We start from the raw sequence: 24,348 nt of genomic DNA, 5'->3' as shown, positions 1-24,348 counted from the left end.
TATATATATATATATATATATATATATATATATATATGTTTTGTATGCCAATATTCTAAATTTATATTGACGTGATTTGATTGAAACTAATGAAACTTCAAAATGAAGTCTTAATTTAGAATCTTATATTAGTTTATGAGAAACAACTGTAGGGAATAAAATGATACCAATAATTATTATATTTTACTGTCAGAAATTATTTTAAAGTATTAATAACGTTAGGAGTTAATTAACATTAATACTTGTCGATTTAACAAAGAGACAATATTTATTTAACATGGTTGACTCTTAACATGTTTGTAAATTTTAAAATTCCTAAGATAATTGGAATGAAATATTTTGGTGAAAGTATTGATACAGAAGATTATTGAAAAGGCAGCAGCGATAGAGAGAACTCCGTTTAGATATTGATAAATGAAATAAAGGATTCCAATAATGGAAATGATGAATGCAAAAGGATGGAGATAATATAAATGGTTGTTGAAGGATATTTGAAATAATACATTTAATTGCACACGTATATAGGGAGTGTTGCTTGCATATTACAGATGATTAGATCTCACTGGTTGAAGGTAGCAATGAAAGCAATAGGACCTTTTCCAGTAACAGCAGCTTGGATTGCAAAGATGAGGAAAACAACCATAGCCAAGCGAGAATGTTTAATCTCAGCCAATTGAAGTCTTTCTTTCTCTTGAGGATCACTGGCTAAACCAAGAGGATCAAAGAATTTGCCACCTGGGTATAACCTTTTCTCTGGGTCAAGCTCTGCATTCCTTTGAAACTCAATGTAACCGATCACTAACACTTCAATCCATATCAATGTAGTCAATGAGAATGGAAGAGAAAGTCCTAGGTATGATGACCCTTCCACTAGCTCAACCTGAACAAATTCTAGCAGTTTCTAATTAATTATAACAACAACAAAATATAGAAAGAAAGAAAGTGTATATGTATGTACCTTTCCAGCATCTTGCCATGAGACACCAGTGAAAGCTTCAACAGCCAAAGCACCAAGAGCACCAAGCATAGCCCACCTTCCATGAATAAGTTCACATTCACGAAACCTCTGAATCCCAAACACTTCCGTATAAGGCTGAAACGGCGTCGCTTTAACCTCCGCAACTTCGATTCTAGTTCCAATAATATCTCCAGCAAGGTTCTTCGCCAGATTCTGGTCAAGCGAGTCAAGGTCATACTGTAAATACTCCGCTGGTTTCGCGAATCCCAATGGATCAAATCCACGGTCACCTATCAAGCTACCGTCCAGCCATTCCGGTGATGACGCACCTGGAAACCATACTAGCCGCTCACCTTCCGGTTGTCGAGGTTTCACTTCCTTTTTCTTCTCTGCTGCTTTTTTCGGTTTCAGATTGAAAAAACAGCGGATTCTTCCAATCTTTGAACTTGGTTTACTGAGACGGGTGCCGAAAAAGTGTGACGTGGCAGCGGCTGTTGCGGTGGTGGCCATGTTTTGGATGAAGTGAGCTGTATCGGAGGGACAAAGTGGGAAATGAAATATATATATATTAATTGTGTAGTGTGTAGTGGCCTATCTTCATGCCTTATCTCCATGGATGTAGTTGGATGGTTGGTTTATTTCTGCGTCCACGTCACATTTATTCTGTGGACCTTAATCATTTTTTATTTTATACATTTTTTCATGTTTTTATTAATAAATTTCTTTCTGATATTTTTGGACTTAAAAATTTGAATATCACATCTTTCTTTCTCTTTCTCCACATATAATGTCTGTATTTTATTGCCAGACTCTTAAGTAAAACATTCATTTGTCTTTTAATATTCTGCAAAGCTTACCAAACATCATTTATTTACTTTTTAATTTTTGAAAACTATTTTATAAATAAATTTTAAAAAATTGTTTTTAAAAAGAAAATTATAAAAAAAAATATGTTTAACAACTCCAATTTTTAAAACAGTTTTTGACTAGAAAGTTAAAATAACTGAAAAATGTAAAGTAAAACACAATTTATCTATTTTCACAACAAGAAAACAAGCCATTTGTGAGGGCTTTTACCCTCACAAATGGCTATAATCAGCCACAAATGTGAGCTTAGGCCGCCACAAATGACATCCCGTTTAAAGTATTTTGTGACGGCTTAGGCCGCCACAAATGACATCCCGTTTAAAGTATTTTGTGACGGCTTAGGCCGCCACAAATGACATCCCGTTTAAAGTATTTTGTGACGGCTTAGGCCGCCACAAATGACATCCCGTTTAAAGTATTTTGTGACGGCTTAGGCCGCCACAAATGACATCCCGTTTAAAGTATTTTGTGACGGCTTAGGCCGCCACAAATGACATCCCGTTTAAAGTATTTTGTGACGGCTTAGGCCGCCACAAATGACATCCCGTTTAAAGTATTTTGTGACGGCTTAGGCCGCCACAAATGACATCCCGTTTAAAGTATTTTGTGACGGCTTAGGCCGCCACAAATGACATCCCGTTTAAAGTATTTTGTGACGGCTTAGGCCGCCACAAAGTATTACGTATATTAAAAAATTAATTTTTTTAAATTCAAAATTAATTCTGTATTATAATTTTATATATAATAAATTAATATAAATTTAAAATTTATATTTAAATTGTAATTAAATTAAAATTATAATTAAATTATAATTATAATTAAATTTAAAATATAATATCATTATAAAATAAATTTAATATATAATAAACTAATCTGAATATAATTAAAAATTAAAATTAAATTTAAAATAAAATATTTAAATTATAATTATAATTAAAGATTAATTTAAATTACAAATAAAAAAAATTAAAATTAAAATTAAATTAAAATTTAAATAAAATTAAATATTAAAATAAAAATAAATATTATATATAAAAATATAATATTAATAATAATTAAATTAATTACCACAAAATCAAATAAAACATGCATTCCAAAATTAACAAATAATGTCTTACATACCCAAAATTTATAAATAATGTCTTACAAACGCAAAATTAAACACACAATAATTAACTAAGACAACATAATTAATATGTGTTCATACAACCCAAAAATAAATTATGAAATTATTCAGATGACATCAATCCTCATAATAATTCCTCTGATCAGCTCCACTCACACCATCATTATTTCCTGCCATGCCCGACGAAAGAAGTCCCTCAAAAGTATTATGAATTTGTGTTGGAGGAGACATCATGGTTTGAAATTGAATTTCATCTTCAATGGCACCACCACTAGTCGAATGAGGAGCCCTAGCTGGTTGAGGTTGATTTAAATCTGGTCTGATCAACCCAGCTGTTGGCATAGTTGGTCGGTATGCAGTTTGATGATCTGGTTGAGGTTGAGGAATTTGATGTGAAGAGGACGGAACATACGGATAATTATGAAAATATTGTTGTTGTTGAAACATTGGCGGCTGCTGCTGTACTTGCTGGAAGGCAGAGTTCGGAGGATCCTGGTGTTGCTGTTGGAAATTTGGAGGCGGTTGCTGCTGCTGGGAGTATTGAGAGTAATTTTGTTGCTGCTGGAATAGTGGTTGTTGAGGCAAGTATTGAGGCCGAGGCGGGAACTGCTGATGAAACACAGGAGGAAATGAAAATTGTTGTTGTTGAAATTGTTGTTGTTGCTGCTGAAACTGCTGCTGCTGCTCTTGAAACTTTTGTTTCCACTCCTCATTCAATTTATCAATTGCGGCTTGTATCAGCTGTTGTGTCTTTTCTTCTTGCTCACTTGCCCATTGCTTCTTTAACTGGTCAAGATCATTATCTATCGACGGACGATGAGATCGATCCGTACTAGCATAAGAAGAAGACGTCTCAGTCTGAATATAGCCGGTTGGACCTTTCTTAAAGGTTGATGATAAACTACCGGCACCCAGCACACGCCCTTTGTACTTGCCACCACTGATGTGCATAAAACTTGCGGTCTCATATTGTTTCCGCTGCACTGGACCAGCTCGCTGAGCAGGAGGAAGAGTAGCTTGATGATCATCCCATTCTTTCATGATTTGTTGAAGTTGTTCCTATATTAAAAATAAAAAAATAAAATAGTTAATAATTAATATATAATAATTTATAGGTCTAATTAATATATAACAATTAATATATAATAATTACCTGAATATTTTTTGATAATTCATCAGTATACTCATTTGTTTCAGGATTAACATGAAGATAGCGATGTATCTCAGCCTGAGTGACCTCCCTTCCAAGTTGCTTTTCCTAAAATATTAAATTAATGTCAAGTTTATAAGTTGGTGAAATGTGATGATTAATTGAATATAAATTAATAGATATATATTATAAATAATAATAAATTACCATATAATATTTAATTTCTCCAGCAGACATGGAACCTCCCTTATGAGTACTGGTACCCCTCTCAGATGCTCTATTAGTCTTTGCTTTTTCTCTCTTCTGTTTGTAAGCATCTGTGTTCCATTTCCTCCACAAAGCAGTCCAAACATTTTCACCAATCCAATTAGGCCGTTTTTCCTCCCCCTTATTACGTGCGTAAGCCAACATAGATGAGAGACGCTTTGAAAAGCGATGGTCAAATGAAGCCAAAACTGCGGCATCATGCTCTCTTTTCCAAGTGCATTTGGTCTGTTGTTTGTTGAAATTTAAAAAATATTAAAAATATAATTAGTAATTCAGTAAATTAATCAAATGTATAAATAAATAGTAATTAAATAAATTAATCTAATGACTTACTTTGAAACAATGTAAAAACTGATCAACTTCCCTAATTTGAGGTGTCTTATCCTCTTTTATCTCACCCCAAGACAACCATGGTTTTTTATATTTCTCTTGTATGACTTCAGCAATTGCCTTTGCAGATGATTTAAAAGGAAGATATCTTCAAAGTTTATATGCAAATTAAATATAAAAATAAATTAATAAAATTAATAATGTATTTACATTGCAATAATAATGAAATATTTAATCAATCATAGTTTACATACCCATCTCCTTCTGGAATGATGACAATGCGGTTGTAGCAATCAACACATCCGGGATCCATTATTTCGTCTAAGGTATAAGGCTCTACTGGGACCTCCGGATATAGAGGAATAGCTCCACCACTAGTACCAATGGACGGCATCGGCATGAGAGATGGGTCATTAACAACACGTTTAGCAACTTTTTTCTTACCACGTGATGTTTTGGATATTCCTCGTATTGCCGCCGTTCCTGTTCCTCCCGATCCATCCGAACCTCCTGATCCTCCTACTCCCGACACTGAAGCCATGTCTATATATATATATATCCATATCCATACATATATATAATATAATATATGTGTGTATACAATTAACATAAGATTAATTAATAATGAAATATACATAAATAAATTATAACACTGACATAAATAAAGAAATATATATAAAATATAAAAATATATATATAAGGTGTCGTTCATTTCAATTACAATATATAATATTATAGATATAGAAACACACATATATATATAATTAATTAATTGTCTTCGTCTTCGTCTTCGTCATCATCGTCGTCGTCATTTGATGAGTGAATTAAGTCATTGCCTTCATCATTCTCTAATTCATCTATTTCTTGTTCATCAACTTCTTCTCCAATGTGTGACTCATGACAAAGTTGACTAATAGTCTCATCTCCAATCACATGATCCAAATTTGACATTTCATCCATTTGAAATGCAACTTCTTCATTTTGACCTGCTTCAACTTCTTCGATTCCACTCGTTGGTCTTGTTTTGATTGCAGCACACCAACCTTGTTTGCTTCTGACAGTTGATGGATAAGGAACATAATAGACTTGTCTTACATTATGGGCCAGGGCAAATGGATCAAACCGTGGATATTTTTTGCTCATACGAATGTCTACAGTATTGGATATCAAATTTATTTTAGTTCCTCTGCTAGATGGATCAAACCACTTACAGTAAAACAACACCACTTTTTTCGCATAATCTAGGAACGTGTAGTCAATTTCGTAAATATGCTCAATTATGCCATAGAAATCTTCTACTACACCACTATCAGAGACACTTTTCATACAAACTCCACTATTAATTGTTTCTTTTCCTTCAGTCCAAGATTCAGTGTGAAATTTGTATCCATTGACGTAATAGGTGTGCCATTCTTTGAAACTTCTACTCGGGCCCATAGATAAGTGCCTTAAGTGGATGTTGATAGGAGTTTGTTCTTCGAGATGCACTTGTTGTTGAAACCATAATGGGAAATTTGAATGTATATCATCAGATGATTGTCCCGTATTTAAAAATGCCCTGATCGATGACCATATATATGGTGAATATCAATTTAATCATATAATTAAATATAATTAATATGAAGAGAAATTTGAAACGTACTCAATGTATGGTTTAACTTCGGTGCAGTTAATCAAAACGTGAACATGTGCCGCATTAAATACTTTGTCGCTTGGCCAGAAAATCGGAAAATCCCTACCAGCATGATGACCAGACAAGCAAAAAACTGATAAAGCATGTGGATGACGTATAACACTATCAGTAGCGTTTCTTCCGTTAACTGGTGACAACGTTTCGTTGTTGAAATAATGAGAACAAAAGTGTGTTGTTTCACGGTGAAGGTAAGATGAACAAATTGAGCCCTCAACTCTAGCTTTGTTTTTCACCGACCGTTTTGAATAACCCATGAACCTATAATATACAAAGAGATGTACAATAAGCTCCATGTATATATAAGTTGAAGTATATTGAAAATCAAGTATATGTATATATATATCACCTTTCAAATGGATACATCCATCTATACTGAACTGGTCCACCAAGCCTAGCTTCACTTGCAAGATGCACTGAGAGATGCTCCATGGAATCAAAAAACCCAGGAGGAAATACTTTCTCCAACTTACATAGAATGATCGGAATGTCATTTTCCATCTTGATGAGATCTTTATCATAGAGTGTTGAAGAACACAAATTCTTGAAATATTGACTCACTTCAATAAGTGGGTTCAATACATGTGTCGGTAAAGCACTAAAGGCAATAGGAAGTAAACACTCTAAAAATATATGACAATCATGACTTTTCATCCCATGCATCCTCCCATTTTCCACATCAGCACATCTTGCCAAATTAGAACAATAACCGTCAGGCGTCTTCAGCTCTTTGATCCAACGATAAACAGATTTGGCTTCATCAGTAGATAAAGTGTAATTCGCACGAGGTTTTAGGGTCTTGCCGTTTTGTTCCACCAACAACAAATCTGGTCGTCTGCAATATATACCTATGTCTTTTCTGGCTTTGTCATTATCTTTTGTTTTTCCTTTCACATTCATCACAGTATTAAATATGTTGTCAAAGAAATTTTTCTCAATATGCATTACATCGAGATTATGTCTCAAAAGATTATCTTTCCAATACGGTAGATCCCAAAAAATACATCTTTTTGTCCAATTGTGCCATTGTCCATAACCTTGTGGTTTACAGGCCACACCATTAACAACATGTACCTTTGGCATATCTTTTACTTTATTCCAAACTTGTTCTGATGTCAACTTAAGCGGTGGTCCTAGACTTTCTGCATAGCCCTTCATAAATGCAGCTTTGTTCCTTCTAAATGCATGATCAGCAGGTAAAAACCTACGATGCGAGTCAAACCACGATGCTTTCCCGCCAAATTTTAAAGTAAATGCTTTTGTATCTTCCATACAAATAGGACAAGCTAATTTACCATGGGTGCCCCATCCTGACAACATCCCATAAGCGGGGAAATCATTAATGGTCCACATCAATGCAGCTCTCATCATAAAATTTTCTCTCCGAGCAATATCATATGTCAAGACACCATTCCACAACCTCTTCAAATCGTCAATCAAAGGTTGTAAAAAAATATCAATACCAGTTGTAGGATTAGAAGGACCTGGTATCACAGCAGCTAAGAACATATAAGGTTTAGACATACACATATTAGGAGGAAGATTGTAAGGAGTAACAATAACCGGCCAACAAGAATAAGGAGTAGACGATGCTTGTATGTACGACGTAAATCCATCTGAGGATAATCCAAGTCTTACATTGCGTGGATCTGACGCAAAATCAGGATGCATTTGATCAAAGTGTTTCCATGCCTGACCATCAGACGGATGTCGCAACTCGCTTGAATTTCTTCTATTCTCATAATGCCACGTCATATTTCCTGCAGTTTGTATTGATGCAAACAATCTCTGCAATCTTGATACAATAGGTAGGTAAAACATTGCTTTCCTTGGAATTGATTTTCCCCTACTTACCCTAGAGTTATTCCTTTGGTGATACCTTGGTTGTTGACAAAATTTGCATTCAACTAAGTTAGCATCATTCATACCAAATTCATTGTCATAATACAACATGCAACCTTTAACACAACAATCAATCCTCTTGACACCTAATCCTAACTTTGACACTAACCGTTTCGCATCATAATAACTTTGCGGCAAACCATCTCTAACAGGTGTTGCATCTAGCATCATTTTAGTCATGAAATCCAAAGCTAAATCAGGAACATGAAATTGAGACTTTAGACCTAATAGTCTAATACACATTGATAACTTTGAGTTTGAAGAACCTTCAAACAACGGTTTATTTGTCTCTTTCAAAAGACCATAAAATCTCTGAGCTTCTTCATTGGGAAGTCCATCGGTATCGTCATATTGATCTTCATTGAATGACAAATTAACCCCAACAGCATCCGAGATCATATCATTCATCGCCTCAAAGTGTTGATAGTTATAATAATCTATACCTAACATGGTAGTACTACTTGAAGGACCTGTGTTATAATTCTCCATAGATGTACTAGTATTAGGCGCCGCTGGAGACTCTTCTCCATGATTAGTCCAAATCCAGTAGTTAGGCATAAATCCATCTGCATACAAATGCACTCTTATTTCATCTTCACTTTTAAACCGTCTACATCGACATAAACAACATGGACATCTCATTCCCCCTTCATCTTGGACAATTTGTTGCACTCTCGCAAAATTCAGAAAGTCTTCAACCTTGTTAGCAAAACGTTGTTTAAGACCCTTTCTTCCAGGAAAATTCCTATCGTACATCCAACTACGGTATAAATCCATATATATATATATATATATATATATATATATCTGTGTGTGTGTGTGTGTGTGTGTGTATATATATATGTATATGTTTATTCTAAAAATTAAATAAATATATAAATTATGTGCATATATATTTATATATATATCGATGTTTTATATATTAATTGCTTTATTTTTCAAAAGCATTATATATAAATTTTGACATATTTATATGTCAATTAGGGGAGCATGCATCTGCACACAATATAATATATTATTACCAATACAATAAATATATATAAACCGAAATAAAATTATATATATATATCAATACAATATAATATATTATTATCAATACAATACAATAATATATAATATATTATTATCAATATAATATATATATCAATACAATAAATTATATATATCAATACAATAAATATATATAAACCTATATAAAATTTTAAATGATGTTTTTTTAAAAATCAAGACTAATAATCAAGACTTATTTATAACAAAAAATAATAATATCATCAATTTTAATAATGTTTTTTTAAATAATAATTATATTAAAACTAATATATTTTAACCGTGGTTTGAAACTTTAATTTATCATATATTAATATGTAAACAACATCATTTCTATTTTTTTAAAAATAAATTTATAAAACTAATCTAAATATAAATATTACTAATCTATATTTTAAAAATAATATATATATTTACTAATCTAAATTTAAAATATATAAAATACTAACTTGATGCCGAGTAGCGTCTGACTTCAAGCTTTCACTCACGTACGATATGCTTGCAAGTCTTCGAAATAATTAACAAGCACTGTAAAAATAAAAATCAATAACATTAATTAGTTATATCAAATTAAAAAATAAAATTATAAAACTACATATATAATATAATTATACTTACCAAATTTAAATGAAGCTTAAGAGTAATTTTGTGTAGAGAGAAGGAGGAGAGAATGGTTAGAATGAGGTTGTAGAGAGAAGTTGGATGTGAAAAAATGAAGGAGGAGGGGAGAAAAATATATATAGATTCAGGTTGAGCATTTGTGGCGGCTAAAGCAGCCACAATGCCAACGGATATATTGATATTTGTGGCGGCCTGGGCGGCCAGAAAAGCCAACGGCTATAATGCCATTTGTGGCGGCTTTTGCCGCCAGTAATTCTAACGGTAAAATGCTTTGTGACGGCCTTTTCCGCCAGTAATTGGGCCTCCATTTGTGGCGGCCTTTGCCGCCAGTAATGCCAACGGTACAATCCTTTGTGACGGCCTAAGCGGCCACAAAATCCAGCTGGATTGGGCCTCCTTTGTGGCGGCCTTTGCAGCCACAAATGCCACGTGCGCGTTCCTTTGTGGCGGCCTTTGCAGCCACAAATTCCACTTGTCCCGTCCTCCTTTGTGACAGATTTGGCCCTCACAAAATTGATTATTTGTGGCTGTAAAAGCCCTCACAAAATCCTTAAATATTTAACTGGATTTTGTGGCTGCCTAAGCCCTCACAAAATCACAATGTTGTGATTTTGTGAGGGCTTAGGCAGCCACAAATTCCAGTTAAATATTTAAAAATTTGTGAGGGCTTTTTCAGCCACAAATAAAGACCAATTTCAATTTTGACATTTGTGAGGGCTTTTTCGGTCACTAATTTGTGAGGGTTTTATTCGGCCACAAAATATTTATAAAGTTGGCCACAAAATGATGTTTTTCTTGTAGTGTTTGTTTTTTAGTTTTAAAAAGTATGATATTAAAAATAATTTTACAAAACAACTTTTAAAAACAAGTAATCCAAATAAGTTTTTTTAGTTTTTAAATTTTAAAATATTAAAATAGAGTTTTTGGGATGTGAATCAAACAAGCCCTAAGTTTTAGGTTTTAAATTTTTTTTTTGCAGTTTTTATTTTCTCTTATATTACCAAATATACTAATAGATTGATCAATTCAAAATAATTTAATTTTAATTCCTTGAATTTTTCAAAATATTTTTGAAATTTTGTGTGGGGTAGAATAATTTTTTATTTTATTTTAAATCAAGGATAAATGTAAATTTTTAGATGATTTGTGGGATAAGAGTGTAATCGTAGAGGATGGAGTATAATTTTTCTAGAATTAACTGTCTAAAACTTAATATATAAAAATAACATCCATCATTTAGAAGAAAAAATAAAGAAGAAGTTCAAAGAGTTAAACTTGAAGTTTCAACACAAAAGATTTGATGAATTGTTTCATATTTGACATAAAATTCAGGGTACATAAATTCACTATCATTATTAGACCTAATCAAATTAATAGTTTTGTTGAATGGAGTTTTAATTTTAACGAGAACAACAAAGTCATGCATGAACACCGCAAGAAAATTACCATATATCTACTTATGTTTTTAGTGATGGTCAATTAAGACCGTAGGTATAAGTAACATACACATTTAGATTTGCAATGACCATGAGTATAGGTAATTGGATTAGTAAAAAAATTATTGCCACTTAACTCTATTTTCCATGAACGAGCCTCGTCTCGCCTCACCCACCACAAGTCTCATCATCAGTCCCACTCAATCACTCCAATCACCTTCATCCACCTTCGGCGGTCTCAGATGGGTTCCCTTTTCCCTTCTATTTATTTGTTTTGTTTATGTGATTTTTACTAATTGTATGAAAAGTGAATGTAGTTCATTCTTAAAGTTTTTGAGAGAGATGTAGGCCAAGGGAAATAAAGTTATGAAGATTTTCATTTTGTTTATTTGACTATTTGTTTGATTTTCTCTCTCTCCATGGTTTGGTGAAGCTGTTGGAAGGTGGTTCTGGTTGAAACTTTGATTATTGTGTGGGTTCTATGAGGTATTGGTTGGGTTCTACGAGGAGTAGATGGAATGTGCTTACAGTTCTAGATTATTGTTAACTCAACTTTTAGATTGTTATTTAGTTTGATGTTTATTATTTTGTTGAATATACATTATTATCTCAAACTTTCTGAACAAATATTGCTGAAGAATACTGTATTATTTTGTTTTGATGTTTGCTCTGGTTTGATTCATTTTGTACTAAATACAAATAATCTATTTTATGTTTTTTTGCTATGACTTGTAAATACTAAATGTTGACATATTTTTGCAATGTAAGATGCATCATTATAATCCAATTTGCAACTAACTTGCAATTATTATATAATTAATGTATGTTCTGGTTTGGTAGTTGGTTGGAAAAATTCTTAGACAAGAAAATAACCACTCATAGACTTGAATGGGTATTGATTCCCTCTCTTCTCATGTTAAGCACGCAACTTCAACTTCCAAGATATCCGTTGTATGGATAAAAAAGTTTCCTAAAATTTATGGATGAAAAAGTTTTGTTGATTTGTACTTTTCACATGGTGAATTGTATTAAAAAACAAAATACATTTAACTTATTTGTTGGAGTTTAGAAAAAAAAGGACAAATGAGTGGTACCTGACATGAAGAGATTTACGTTGAAACTCGTACTCATAAAATATATCAAATGTCAATGAAAAGGCTACATGAATGATTGTATGTTAGTAAATGTTATGACCTTAATTCAAAATAGATTTTCTAGAGAAGATGTGAATGACATAATCAAAGCTGCGCGATGTGTACATGATTTTTTTTTATTGATCTTCATAGGTAACATACAATTTGATTTGTATTCTAGTACCTCCTAATCATTTGAATTTCTCCTCTAGTTCAGACAACAATGAAGATAATGAAAATGATATTTAGTTTTGCTTTTAATTAATTATCACTAAATTTATTATTTTCTTTATTTTTTACGTTTGAATAGTCTATATTTTTTTTATTATTGTTTGTAGGTGAAGATTAAAAGCTATTTTGTTGATCAATATGAAGTTTTGGCAATTAGATTATTTTGTTGAAGATTAAAAGTTATTTTGTTGATGAAGATGAAGTTTTGATAATTAGGTTATTTTGTTGAAGATTAAAAACTATTTTATTGATGAAGATGAAGTTTTGACAATATAGGTTATTTTGTTGATGAAAATGAAGTTGTTTTTATTGCTTTGACGTGATTTTTAATTTTTTAAAATTGCTATATAAGATTTTGTTATGTTAGTAAGATAATATTTTCTATAAATATTCTAAAGTACTTTCATTTAAAAATAGTTTAGCTATTGTCAATTCCATATATGTTTATAAGACTTTATGTTAATTTTGAATATATGATATTGAATTTTTATTTTATTTTGATTCATATATATATATATATATATATATATTATTGTGTATTTACTAAATATCAAATTGATGTCAAAATCTATACCTACCGAATAGAAGTGTCGCTAAACTGAATAGTGACGAGGACAAAATGTAGGTGCATAATTTATAAAGTTACACAAATTAATTTCTATGTCCACAAAACAAAACTCATAGGTAAAACTCTTAGTTTTGTCCGATAGACAAACGTTAATATAGTGACGGTAAAATACTGTAGATATATATTGATTATAGACAATAAATAAAAATCTCGTTGATATATTTTTTACTTCTTACACCTATGAATTTTATATCCTTATTGACGATTTTTTGCCAGTCATTATAAGTCAAAAAAAATTTGTAGTGGAACTTTCTAGTTTTAGACTTATTTTTTATAGAATAATGCTAATAACTGCCATCAAACATGTTTAATGCAATCATCAACAATGGTAAAAATATGTCTATAATCATGAATAGAAAAAATAGACAAGAGTCCCTATATATATACATGTGTATTAAGGCAATTTAAACCGAGAAAGTATTACTAGACGGAAAAGGCAATTTATAGATTGCTTTAAACAAATCTCAAATTTTATTAGAGTTTTGAAACTAACAAATGGAAAAATTTTAAAAGATGATTGAGCACTTTTGTTTAAAGGATGCTCAAACAAGATTGCAAATAAATAAAAAATCATATTAAAGATGAAAAATCAAACAACATCGTGTTAAGATAATGAATAAAATAGTGTCATATTCAAATAACCAAATCTCAACGAAAATATAAAAAAAAAATTAAATATATATAGAATCTATTTATTTAGTAAAAAGAAAGATAAGTGGATTTATAAGAAATAATTTCAAACAAAAAATAGCTTTAAATTATTTTATCTTTGATGGATGAAGAAAATCTGAGGTTTAAGGAAATAACGTTTTTTTACTCAAGGTTAAGTTCCACTACTGAATTTTTGAGTTTATTTTATCCTTAAACTTACACTTGTCTTTTAATTAAATGAAAAATATAAATAGTTAGTCTTCAAATTTTTGTCACACTCATCCTGTTGGTTCCTCATAATCTGTTTTGACAAAAGGCCAAAGAGTAAAGAGACAGATTTGACAACTACGTCAAGAAGGACTAAGAATGCAGATATAAAAAAAGTTATAATTTACTTTTTATTTTTATTTTCTTGAAAGACAAACTATATAAGTTTGATGTATGAAAATGATGATTTGCTCTATCTATAGTGAGCAATATTTAGTGTTTCCTCTATCATAGCTTATAATCATAGTGATAATTTAAAATTACTAGCTGTACATCTTTGTCACGAATCATGATGTTTGATCACAAGCTCACATCATTCATTCTCAATTTTATGTCTTCGAGTTTCAAAATTGTGAATAAAAAGATGTGATTGATAAAGGAAATTTCATTAAAAGTGACTAAACAAGTTCTTCAATAAAAATTAATTTTCAATAAAATCAATTATATTTCATATTAATGACATAATTAGAAAAAGCTTGATAACGGTACCTTAGTTCCGACAATTATCGTGCATTCACTTTATATATCTAATTTAAAATAAAAAATATTAAAAAAGTAATGTATTTATTTAGTCTAAAATTACATTCAATATATAATTTTTTTTTGAAGATTATATCATGTATCCCCACACCTAAACATGTCAACCCTTCAAGACACATGAAAATATAAATTTTCAAAATAAGAATTACATTTCGAAAATTTGGAAAGTTAAAGATTATATTTTAAAAATTTGGAAAGTTTCAAAAGTTTCCAATTATAAAAAGTTTCGAAATTCTCTAAATATGAAAAATTTTGAATTGTTCAAAAGTTTCGAAAATTCTAAAAATTATGATTTCGAAACTTTGAATATTTTAAAAATAGGGGTGAAAAAATAAGAAGTTAAAAAAGTTAAAAGTTTTATAAAAGATATAATTATATTTTCACATTTATTGAAGGAATGATAGATTTAAATATGAATGTGCTGAGGAGAATCCTCAAACCTTTTTTTGCTTATATTTTAAGGTAACATGGACCATGGGCAACATAAATAAAAATAGGATGTTAGGTTAATTAGTACTATTAGTGAAGGTGAACCACTTTTCATGCTTGTTATATTACTATTGTTAATAGGACACCATCAACTATTATTGCTAGGTTGTAAAGAGAGCAACACAAGAAGTGTGTGATCCAATATCACTTAAATTGCTTTGCCCATAAAAAAATTTCATGTGAAACTATAATTCCCACGCGTTGATGTCAAACAACAGTAACGGACATGTCCAATGGGACATCATAATCAATAAAGCAAAAAGCAAAATAAATAAGAAAAACCTCCTACAATTCCTACACATTTCACCTGCTCTCAATTTCTAGGTAAAGTTTGTTCGGTTCTAATAATGATGATTTTATCTAGTAATTTAGTCTTGTCGACTCAAATCCTACATAAATTACCCGACATTAATTATTATCAATGTCACTTTCAAACTGTTAGTAATCCTCTCTGTCTAGTGTTTCACTATATTTCTAATAAGTACTTGGTTTGCACTGTGATGGGTATAAAATACTTTGTAATTGTTCTTAGTTCACAATGAGGTAATTAGTCTCGAATGTATCTAATTCACAGGGAGACTGCATGTCTTTTTTGAAAGTCATTAACATAAATTACTTTGTATATAGGTTTTTTTTAGATAACCCAAATTTCAATAAAATTATCCAGATTTTCATTTTAAAAATTATTTATTAAATTACTCTATTTTTTATCATAATTAAAAGTCGTTATTTGTCATTTTTTTTTTTTTTTTAAAGTTCAAATTTGCAACGACGACTTGGTGTTGGATATAATATCAATTAAAAAAATCAATTTTACATGTTATATAAATCGATTGTGTATCTTTTTATATTACTTTTAATTCTATCAACTCTTAATCTATGTAGTATTTTTTGACTAGTTTTTTGTACATATATTAAAAAGTTTCTTTTTGTAAGACTACATTAATTTTATATGTATCATGAGAATTTTCTATCTATTCTTCATATATTAAATGTGACTTTTAAAGTTCACGAATGTCATGTGAGAAAAAGATATTTATATATGTTAAAAATATGGAGTGATAGTAAATTTTATGTATTATAACATTTGAGTATTATTTATTTAGTATATTTTATATAATTTGATTTTTTTTAAATAGTTGTATATAATTTTGTAACTTTCCTTTATATTTTTTACAAATTATATATTTTATTAATTACATTTAGACGAAAAATATTGACATTCATTTTTTTTTATTCTTTTTATATTTTTTTCTATTCTTTTTATATTTATAAAATAAAATTAGCTAAATAATTTTTCAATCTCTATAAAATAACCACGTAAGTTTATTTAATCCAAACATATTAACTGGCGAAGTATTTAATTGAGTTTTGACTTTAAAATTTATCTTCCTAGTTTTCATAAAATAAACTTTCTATTTTAAAAATAAATATTACAAAAAAATATATTGAAAAATTTATATTAAAAGAAAATTATATCAAAAAAAATAATATTAAGATTAAATTATAAAATAACAGAAAATAATTCTATAAGGGGTAGGGTCCATGGTCCTGGTGGTAAATTGGTAGTGGAATTGTTAGAACTCCATCTTTTAAATATTTTGAATATCATCAAGATGAAGACAAAAGAGGCAATAAAGGTAATATTAGAGAAAGGGTTGTGAAGCTCCATGGTAATATTAGATGAAGGTTTTTTTTTGTGTGATTAATAAGATATAATAAAAAAATTAAGGTTAGTTTTGCGCTGCACAAACCTAACCCTGAACTTATATTTTATTCCATAGCACATCATTCAGCAGGCTTTTTTATTATTATATTAAATGTGACTTTTAAAGTTCACGAATGTCATGTGAGAAAAAGATATTTATGTATGTTAAAAATATGGAGTGATAGTAAATTTTATGTATTATAACATTTGAGTATTATTTATTTAGTATATTTTATATAATTTGATTTTTTTTAAATAGTTGTATATAATTTTGTAACTTTCCTTTATATTTTTTACAAATTATAGATTCTTTTTAAATAGTTGTATATAATTGGCCTCCACCACCCAGCCAGGCCTCCATGGCCTCCACCACCAGCCGGGTCTGGCCTCCACCATGGATCTCCCTGGCCTCCACCATGGTCTCCACCACGGGCCTCCCTGGCCTCCACCACTAGCCGGGCCTCTACACCACAAGGCGTCACCACCGGTCTAAGGCGTCACCACCAGCCTTTTGTTTACAGTAAACATAGATAAAAACAATTAAGCACATATCAATAAAAAACAAGTTAATAATTAGTCAAATGTCAAATTAACATAAAAGTACATAAAAACGAGGTTAGAAACGAGAACAAATTAACTGTATTAAAGAGTTTGCAAGATCATACGTAAAATAAATACAGGTTAGAAATAAGGCAAAAGAAACATAAACATACCGTCAGTATGGTTTGTGCTCAACAAAAAGAAAAAGGTTAGACAATTTTAGGTCTTCAAAGAAATAAACATAGAGCAATCGTAAAATAGAACATATCCACAATGTCATAGAATAAACAAACAATGAACGCATGTTCAACATGTAATCTTAAGTGATTTTATTTACAATTTTTGTATTTTCTACCAGAATATTTTTTTTAAATAGTAAAAAATAAGATAATGGTCCATATGAAGTGATCCAATTCTCTAATTCACTTTCTTAATAAGTCTATTAATTGATGTTACAAAAAAAATGAATACCACAACAAAGAAAAGGTAAATAAAGTAACCAACAACCTCTTTCAATTATTTGGTGCATGAACCAACACACCTCAAAGTTACCTATAAATACAAAATACATCCAACCAAGTAGCCAACCATTTCATATTTCTAGGTCTAAAGTTCTATTTCTCTTAAATTACATAAAAGTCAAGGAATAATATTTGAACACAATTTTATTTATAAAAGATGATAAATTTTATTTTAATTAATTTACATAATTGTGAAGTTTCAAATTTGAACTTGAGACAAAACATTCAACTAAAGAATATCGACATTTACCAATTGAACTAAAACTTAAGGATTATATTTGAACACAAATACTGTAAATTGTACATACATACTATTAGTTGACCTTGACTAAAGAACAATTTAATCATTTTGTTATTTTTAGAAAATACTTTCTTCTTCCCTCACTCTTCTCTTTTTCCTCAGTGGTATTTTATTCTTCCTCAACTTGTCTTATCTTCTTCCTTAGTCGCTGTCACTCTCAACCCTATCAGCCCTAGTCCCTATAACGTCCCTCAAGTCATTTCTCGTTGTCCCTCTCACTCATCCCTCCATTGTCCCTCTAGCTTCTCTATCATCACTCGATTGGCTTTTAGTACTCTCTCTTGTTGTGCGACGAATACAAGTTGTTGAGTCTTCTCATTGTAAGTTTACTTATCACTATCATTGTTGTTGTTTCTCTTTGTGATTGTTGTTTGCTTCAATTTTTGGTTTTTAGTTATCGATTTAGGTTTCATTTTTTTGCTTCTTCATTTATGTTTTTTTGGTTAGTCAATTTAGGATTTTTCTTTTTCTTTAATTTAAGGTTTTTTACTTTTGATTCAAGTACATGTGCTTATACTTATGGTGATTGTCGATAAACTTTAGATTCAAGTAAATTTACTTCTGTTATTTCAAGTTAAACAAATTTAATATCATCAATGATCTATTTTATTTCAATGGTAAAATTTTAATGTTTATTATTTTAATTTTAATTTGTTTAGTGACTAATTTTCTATTATAAGCAACTTTAACGTGCTTTATTTTTTCTACAGTTATAATATTTTAAGACATGACATCAACAAATGATAAAAATGTAACGAATTTATCAAATAATTGTATTTGCATTGTTGCAATTTATTTATCTATATGTTAATCACATATTCATACTTTTAAAATACGTGTAAGATATGCATGTTTACCAAATATGTTGCTGACAACCCAACTCAAGTGATTCTTGGATATGTACCAACAAATTTACAAATTTTTGGAGCTTTATTGTGTGAGTTGACGTGTATGTGGGATGGATGTAGTGGGGTTTAAAGATTAGGGGTATGATAGTTCATTTTACTCCGAGTGATAAATGCTTAGCTTTAGGACTGCCAATAGTAGGTGAGCCTTTGGAAGAGTAACAGAGCTCCCCATCCTGTTCTTTTCTTAAAGATCTAACCTTCCACCCAAATCTCTTTCGCGAAGCATATTTTTTACAAAATGATTTGGTTTCATCTAAGCAAACAAAACACATCCTTGTTGCAGGATTCCAATATGTGTCGTCATCGTCATAAGAGTTGTCAACTATGATACATTCATCTTCAATAGTACCACAATGCATGAAGTTCCAATTGATGGTGAAATGCCACAAAAAGGTGTTCTCTTCATAACTCCATCTCTCCCTATCTCAGATCTAACCATGCTCTGCTGGCATTACATCCAAAAAGGTGTTCTCTTCATAACTCCATCTCTCCCTTCTCAAACAGTACTCATTCCCCACCTTATTACTTCTCTCTCTAAAACACTCTCTATCTTCCCACCCCTCTCTGGCCGTTTCGTAACCGACTCAAACGGTTACATTTACATCACTTGCAACGACGCTGGTGCTGATTTCATCCACGCCACCGCCACTCATTTCACTCTCACCGACCTTTTGTCATCACCTGATATCCATCAAGCTTTCGAACAATTCTTCCCATTCCACCGTAAACTCAACTACGATGCTCATTTCTCACCTATCTTAGCCGTTCAAGTCACTTACCTTCCCGACGGAGTATTCATCGGCGTCGCTGTCTGCCACGCTGTCACCGACGGCTCCATCCTTTGGAACTTCTTCAATACCTTCGCTGATATTTCCCAGGGAGTCACGCCACTTTCGAGAATCCCGGACTTCCGCCGGGAATCAATCCTTAACTCCAAGGTTGCTGTCCAGTTACCGGAAGGTGGCATCGAGTTGGCGTTCAACCCTGACGAGCCATTGCGAGAGAGGATTTTCAGTTTCTCTCGCGAAGCAATTCAGAAACTGAAATCGAGAGTAAACCACCACCGTACTTCGCCGGAGAATGCTGACGTGGCAGAGCTAATATCAAAACTGAGCGACGACACTCAACTGAAAACAGTTACGAGAAACGGAAGCGAAATGGAAGATGTTTCGTCGTTTCAGTCGCTATGCGCGATGATGTGGCAATGTGTGACACGCGCTAGAAAACTTGATGGTTCTGAAACGACGACGTTTAGAATGGCTGCGAATATTCGTAACCGTTTGGAGCCGAAGTTAGGTGAGTACTACTTCGGGAACGCGATTCAGAGCATTGCCACGTGTTGCAAAGTTTATGAGGTGTTGAACAATGATCTTACGTGGTGTGCTGAGCAACTGAATAAAAGTGTGAGGGAGTACGATAGCGTTGTGGTGAGGCGTGTCGTAGAGAATTGGGAGCGTGAGCCGAAGTGTTTCAAGCTGGGGAGCAAAGATGGTGCGTTGCTGCTGATGGGTAGTTCGCATAGATTCCCTATGTATGACAATGATTTTGGATGGGGAAGGCCGTTGGCGGTGAGGAGCGGTGGAGCTAACAAGTTTGATGGTAAGATATCGGTCTATCCGGGGAGGAAAGGAGGCGGCAGTATCGACTTAGAGGTGGCTTTGGCGCCTGAAACGATGGCGCTGCTTGTCACTGATTCCGAGTTCATGCCTTACGCCACTTGACACGTGTCACAAATTTGGAAGGGAATATTGTTGTGTTAAAAAGAAAGTAAACACTATTTATTTTCGTAGTTTGAATTGTCAGGTGTCTGTGAATAATATTATTAGGAGTTCCTTGATTTTCGGCTCGGTTTCAATTATCATTTAGTAGCTTTACTTTTAATATTTTAAATAAATCTCGTGTTAACAAATGTTGTTTGAACCGTTGCCAAGGTAATAAAATAATTAGAAAGTTTCAACTTTTCACACCCTTTAATAGAACTATTTATAGCCTTTAGAGCATACGAGAGTAAAAATGAGTTCGTCCGCCGACGTGTAATTACTTAACTTTCAGTTTTTTGTGGGTTCACCGTTGAAGTTCTGTCAAGTGTCATCATGTCAAGAAGGAACGGACCTTTTTTTTTTTTTTTCTATCTACTTTCATAATTTAATAATAATATAATTATAACAGCTACCTTTTTTTAATTTATTAATAATAATAAATTTATTATTTTTTATTAATTTATAGCCGTTAACTTCTTTTTAATTTATTAAATAATAATAATTTTGTAACCATTAGCTATTTTTTAGTTAATATACCACCGCCTTTTTTTTCTTTAATTACGATTGTTAGCTCATTAATAGAAATAATTTGTTACTCATACTTTTTCTTCACAATTTTTGTTACAGAAGTTTATTAAAATTTTTATTAACGTACTTTTTTTATTTATTTTTCCATTTTATTATTTCAAACAAAAAATATTTGTGGCAAATGGATCCAAATCAACATAATCTTCAACAATCTTGGTTGCATTTTATGCAAAATTATCATCATCCTGATGTTCAAATATTAATGTATAAATTAAAGTAATGAAATATAATATGATTTTTTAAAAGTTAAACAGTAAAAAATGAATGAGTTGATTTAGGGTGATGTGCCATAGTAGAACTTGAATCATGTTGAGTTAACCGTTGGAATAAAAAATGAGTGAATTGTTTTAAGATGATGTGGCACAGTGGACCTCATCTAAAGAATTCATATTGAATTCACAGTTGGGAGATGCTCTAAGACCATTTATTTACTTATTTACTTATTGTCTTATTGGGCCAAGTGGGGAACATATTTGATTCTTCGATAGTACCTCCAATCTTACCTAGTGCTTGTTTGGATTTACATTTGAATGTAATGTCTCTTTCCGCATGTTGTTTGAATGCTAAAAGATGGAGCAACTTTTTATTCCAAGTCAAGTTTGGAATTGGAGCAATGTCTAACTGATTCTGAAAAGTTGGTGGCTCATGGAGTATACTTCTATTATTCCTGTATTACCTTTACGTATACATAGTGCACGGCTTCCAATTAATTTTTGCGTGTCTAAAGATTTTGTTTTTCTAAGGTTTGATGAAATTTATTTTTTTTACAGAATTTATTAATTAATATACAGGAGTATTTATGATATAAAAAATAAATTAAATTGAATCATATTAATTATTTAATTTAATTGTAAATTATTTTTGAATTAAATTCAGTTTAATATTAAATCAGTTTGAAATTAATTTATAAATATAAATTAGTTTAATATTTTGAATAAATTTTAATTAAAATCGATATTAAACTAATTTTTTTTAAAAAAATTAATATTTTTTTTATAATTATTTTTAAATTGTTTCAAAGAAATGTTTTGTTTATTCTTTTCCAAAAAAATAAATGTTAAAAGCTTTACAAAATAAATAGTTTTGATTATAATATTTAATATTTGTTTTAATCCACTTTCTTTTATTAATTAAAATTTAATAAAAATAATGTTATTGATTTTTTAGTTAGATGCATAGTTTTTAAAATTTGATCTGGGTATTAGTCCGACCAGGAACTGAAGCCATATCGGTCTAAAATGTGTATCTAACCGATTGTACCAGTGAACTGGTGATTTTGTGATCGGAACCGTTGTACTCTTGAACGGTTCAATACAAAACAAATAATAATATTCTCTTTTGGTATTTTTCTCAACTGGACCCTTTTTTTCTAACTCTTTATTATTAGTATATTGGCCTCTTCCACCATAAGTAAATGCCAAAGGTTATATATACTATATATATATATATATCGTCCCACAGCTGGCACAGTTGGATACTTTTCTAGTTTTTTTTATTTAATAAATTACTAAATTGATCTTTGATTCTATGAAACATTTAAAAACCTCCGCATTTAAAGTTGTTTAAAGTAACTAGTTTTGAACTCAAACCACGATTATATTTATAATCGGTTATAAGTTATAAATAATTAAATATTTAAATTATAATTTTGAATTAATTCAAATGTTTTAAATATAGTTGTCTATTTTTTAACTTGGATATTCATATATAGATAATGTTTTTTAAATAAAATATTTTACTTTTTTCAGGAAAAAATTTTGAAGTCATTTTTTGAAAAGAGTGAAAGAGTTAGTCTTATAAGTCAATACTTTTTCTATGGTTATTATTTGTATAATGAGACTTAATATTATTAATATTGTAAGAAGATATATTTTAATTTGTTATGTGAATTTATTTAAAGTATAATAAAATTCTTAGAATAGTTTGTTTATTTAATGAAACATTAAATTTGACTAAATTATGAAACCTCATTGAATATAATGACTATTCTTAAATTGTCTCTAGTTAAGTTTGAGACAAGAGTAATGTATAAAGATTATTATGTGATTAAGCTGATAATCACATCTAATGAATATAAGTTATCAAGTCTTTATAATTATTAGGTGTAATATTTGTATTAGATTGATCCACTATGAGAACGTTACATAATAGTTATATAAGTATCATTAATGATTCTCATGTGATTATAATCCGTAATCATTCGAGTTAAAGTCACTACAATCCCTATTTATGTATAATATGACAATCATAATTGTGGTTATTGAGTTTACAATAAATCATGTAGAGAGGGATATAAGTGATATAGATGATATTTATCTCTCATACATAAAAAGAGTTATGTCTTGAGCCTCTCGATAGTATAATATATGAAATATGTGTCACCATACTAAAAATGAATCAATATAAAATATTTGCTACATTAATTAGTGATCAAGAAGACTTGAGAATCTAGAAATAAATTATTGAACCTAACAAAAATGCACATTTATTGTACAGTAAATAGTAGCCACAGTAAAGTTATAATCGTATAACTGATTTTCTTATAAATTAGGTAGTAATGATGCATTGCTATATATATGTTTATAATATTTAATATTTTATATTCTTATCAATTAAGTGGGAGTCTATAGTTTCACATGATAGAATAGTTAAATGAAAAAATAAAAATTTAATAAAATAAAATAAATTG

At 30.5% G+C, this 24,348-nt stretch overlaps 3 protein-coding genes across 3 annotated transcripts; 1 reads left to right on the top strand and 2 right to left on the bottom strand.

Annotated features, from left to right (window-relative positions):
• Positions 1–385: 385 nt before the first annotated feature.
• Positions 386–1,570, bottom strand: LOC101510056 (chlorophyll a-b binding protein CP29.3, chloroplastic). Its single transcript, XM_004500626.4, has 2 exons — positions 959–1,570; positions 386–880 (listed from the first exon to the last, which is right to left on the bottom strand). The coding sequence occupies exons 1-2, from the start codon at positions 1,466–1,468 to the stop codon at positions 560–562; spliced, it is 831 nt and encodes a 276-aa protein (XP_004500683.1). The 5' UTR covers positions 1,469–1,570; the 3' UTR covers positions 386–559.
• Positions 1,571–2,816: 1,246 nt separating this feature from the next.
• On the bottom strand, positions 2,817–19,483 carry LOC140920548 (uncharacterized). Its single transcript, XM_073368870.1, has 4 exons — positions 19,410–19,483; positions 17,392–17,530; positions 4,105–4,209; positions 2,817–4,010 (listed from the first exon to the last, which is right to left on the bottom strand). Exons 1-4 carry the CDS (start codon positions 19,481–19,483, stop codon positions 3,069–3,071), a joined length of 1,260 nt encoding a protein of 419 aa, XP_073224971.1. The 3' UTR covers positions 2,817–3,068.
• Positions 19,347–21,148, top strand: LOC101503301 (uncharacterized acetyltransferase At3g50280-like). Its single transcript, XM_012715972.3, has one exon. It carries the CDS (start codon positions 19,665–19,667, stop codon positions 21,030–21,032), a length of 1,368 nt encoding a protein of 455 aa, XP_012571426.1. The 5' UTR covers positions 19,347–19,664; the 3' UTR covers positions 21,033–21,148.
• The last annotated feature ends 3,200 nt before the right edge of the window (positions 21,149–24,348 follow it).

This window comes from Cicer arietinum, chromosome 5 (genome assembly GCF_000331145.2).
Source record: "Cicer arietinum cultivar CDC Frontier isolate Library 1 chromosome 5, Cicar.CDCFrontier_v2.0, whole genome shotgun sequence".
NCBI classification, from domain to species: domain Eukaryota; kingdom Viridiplantae; phylum Streptophyta; class Magnoliopsida; order Fabales; family Fabaceae; genus Cicer; species Cicer arietinum.
The sequence above is the reverse complement of the archived record's forward strand: the minus strand, read 5'-3'. Positions and strand labels throughout refer to the sequence as shown.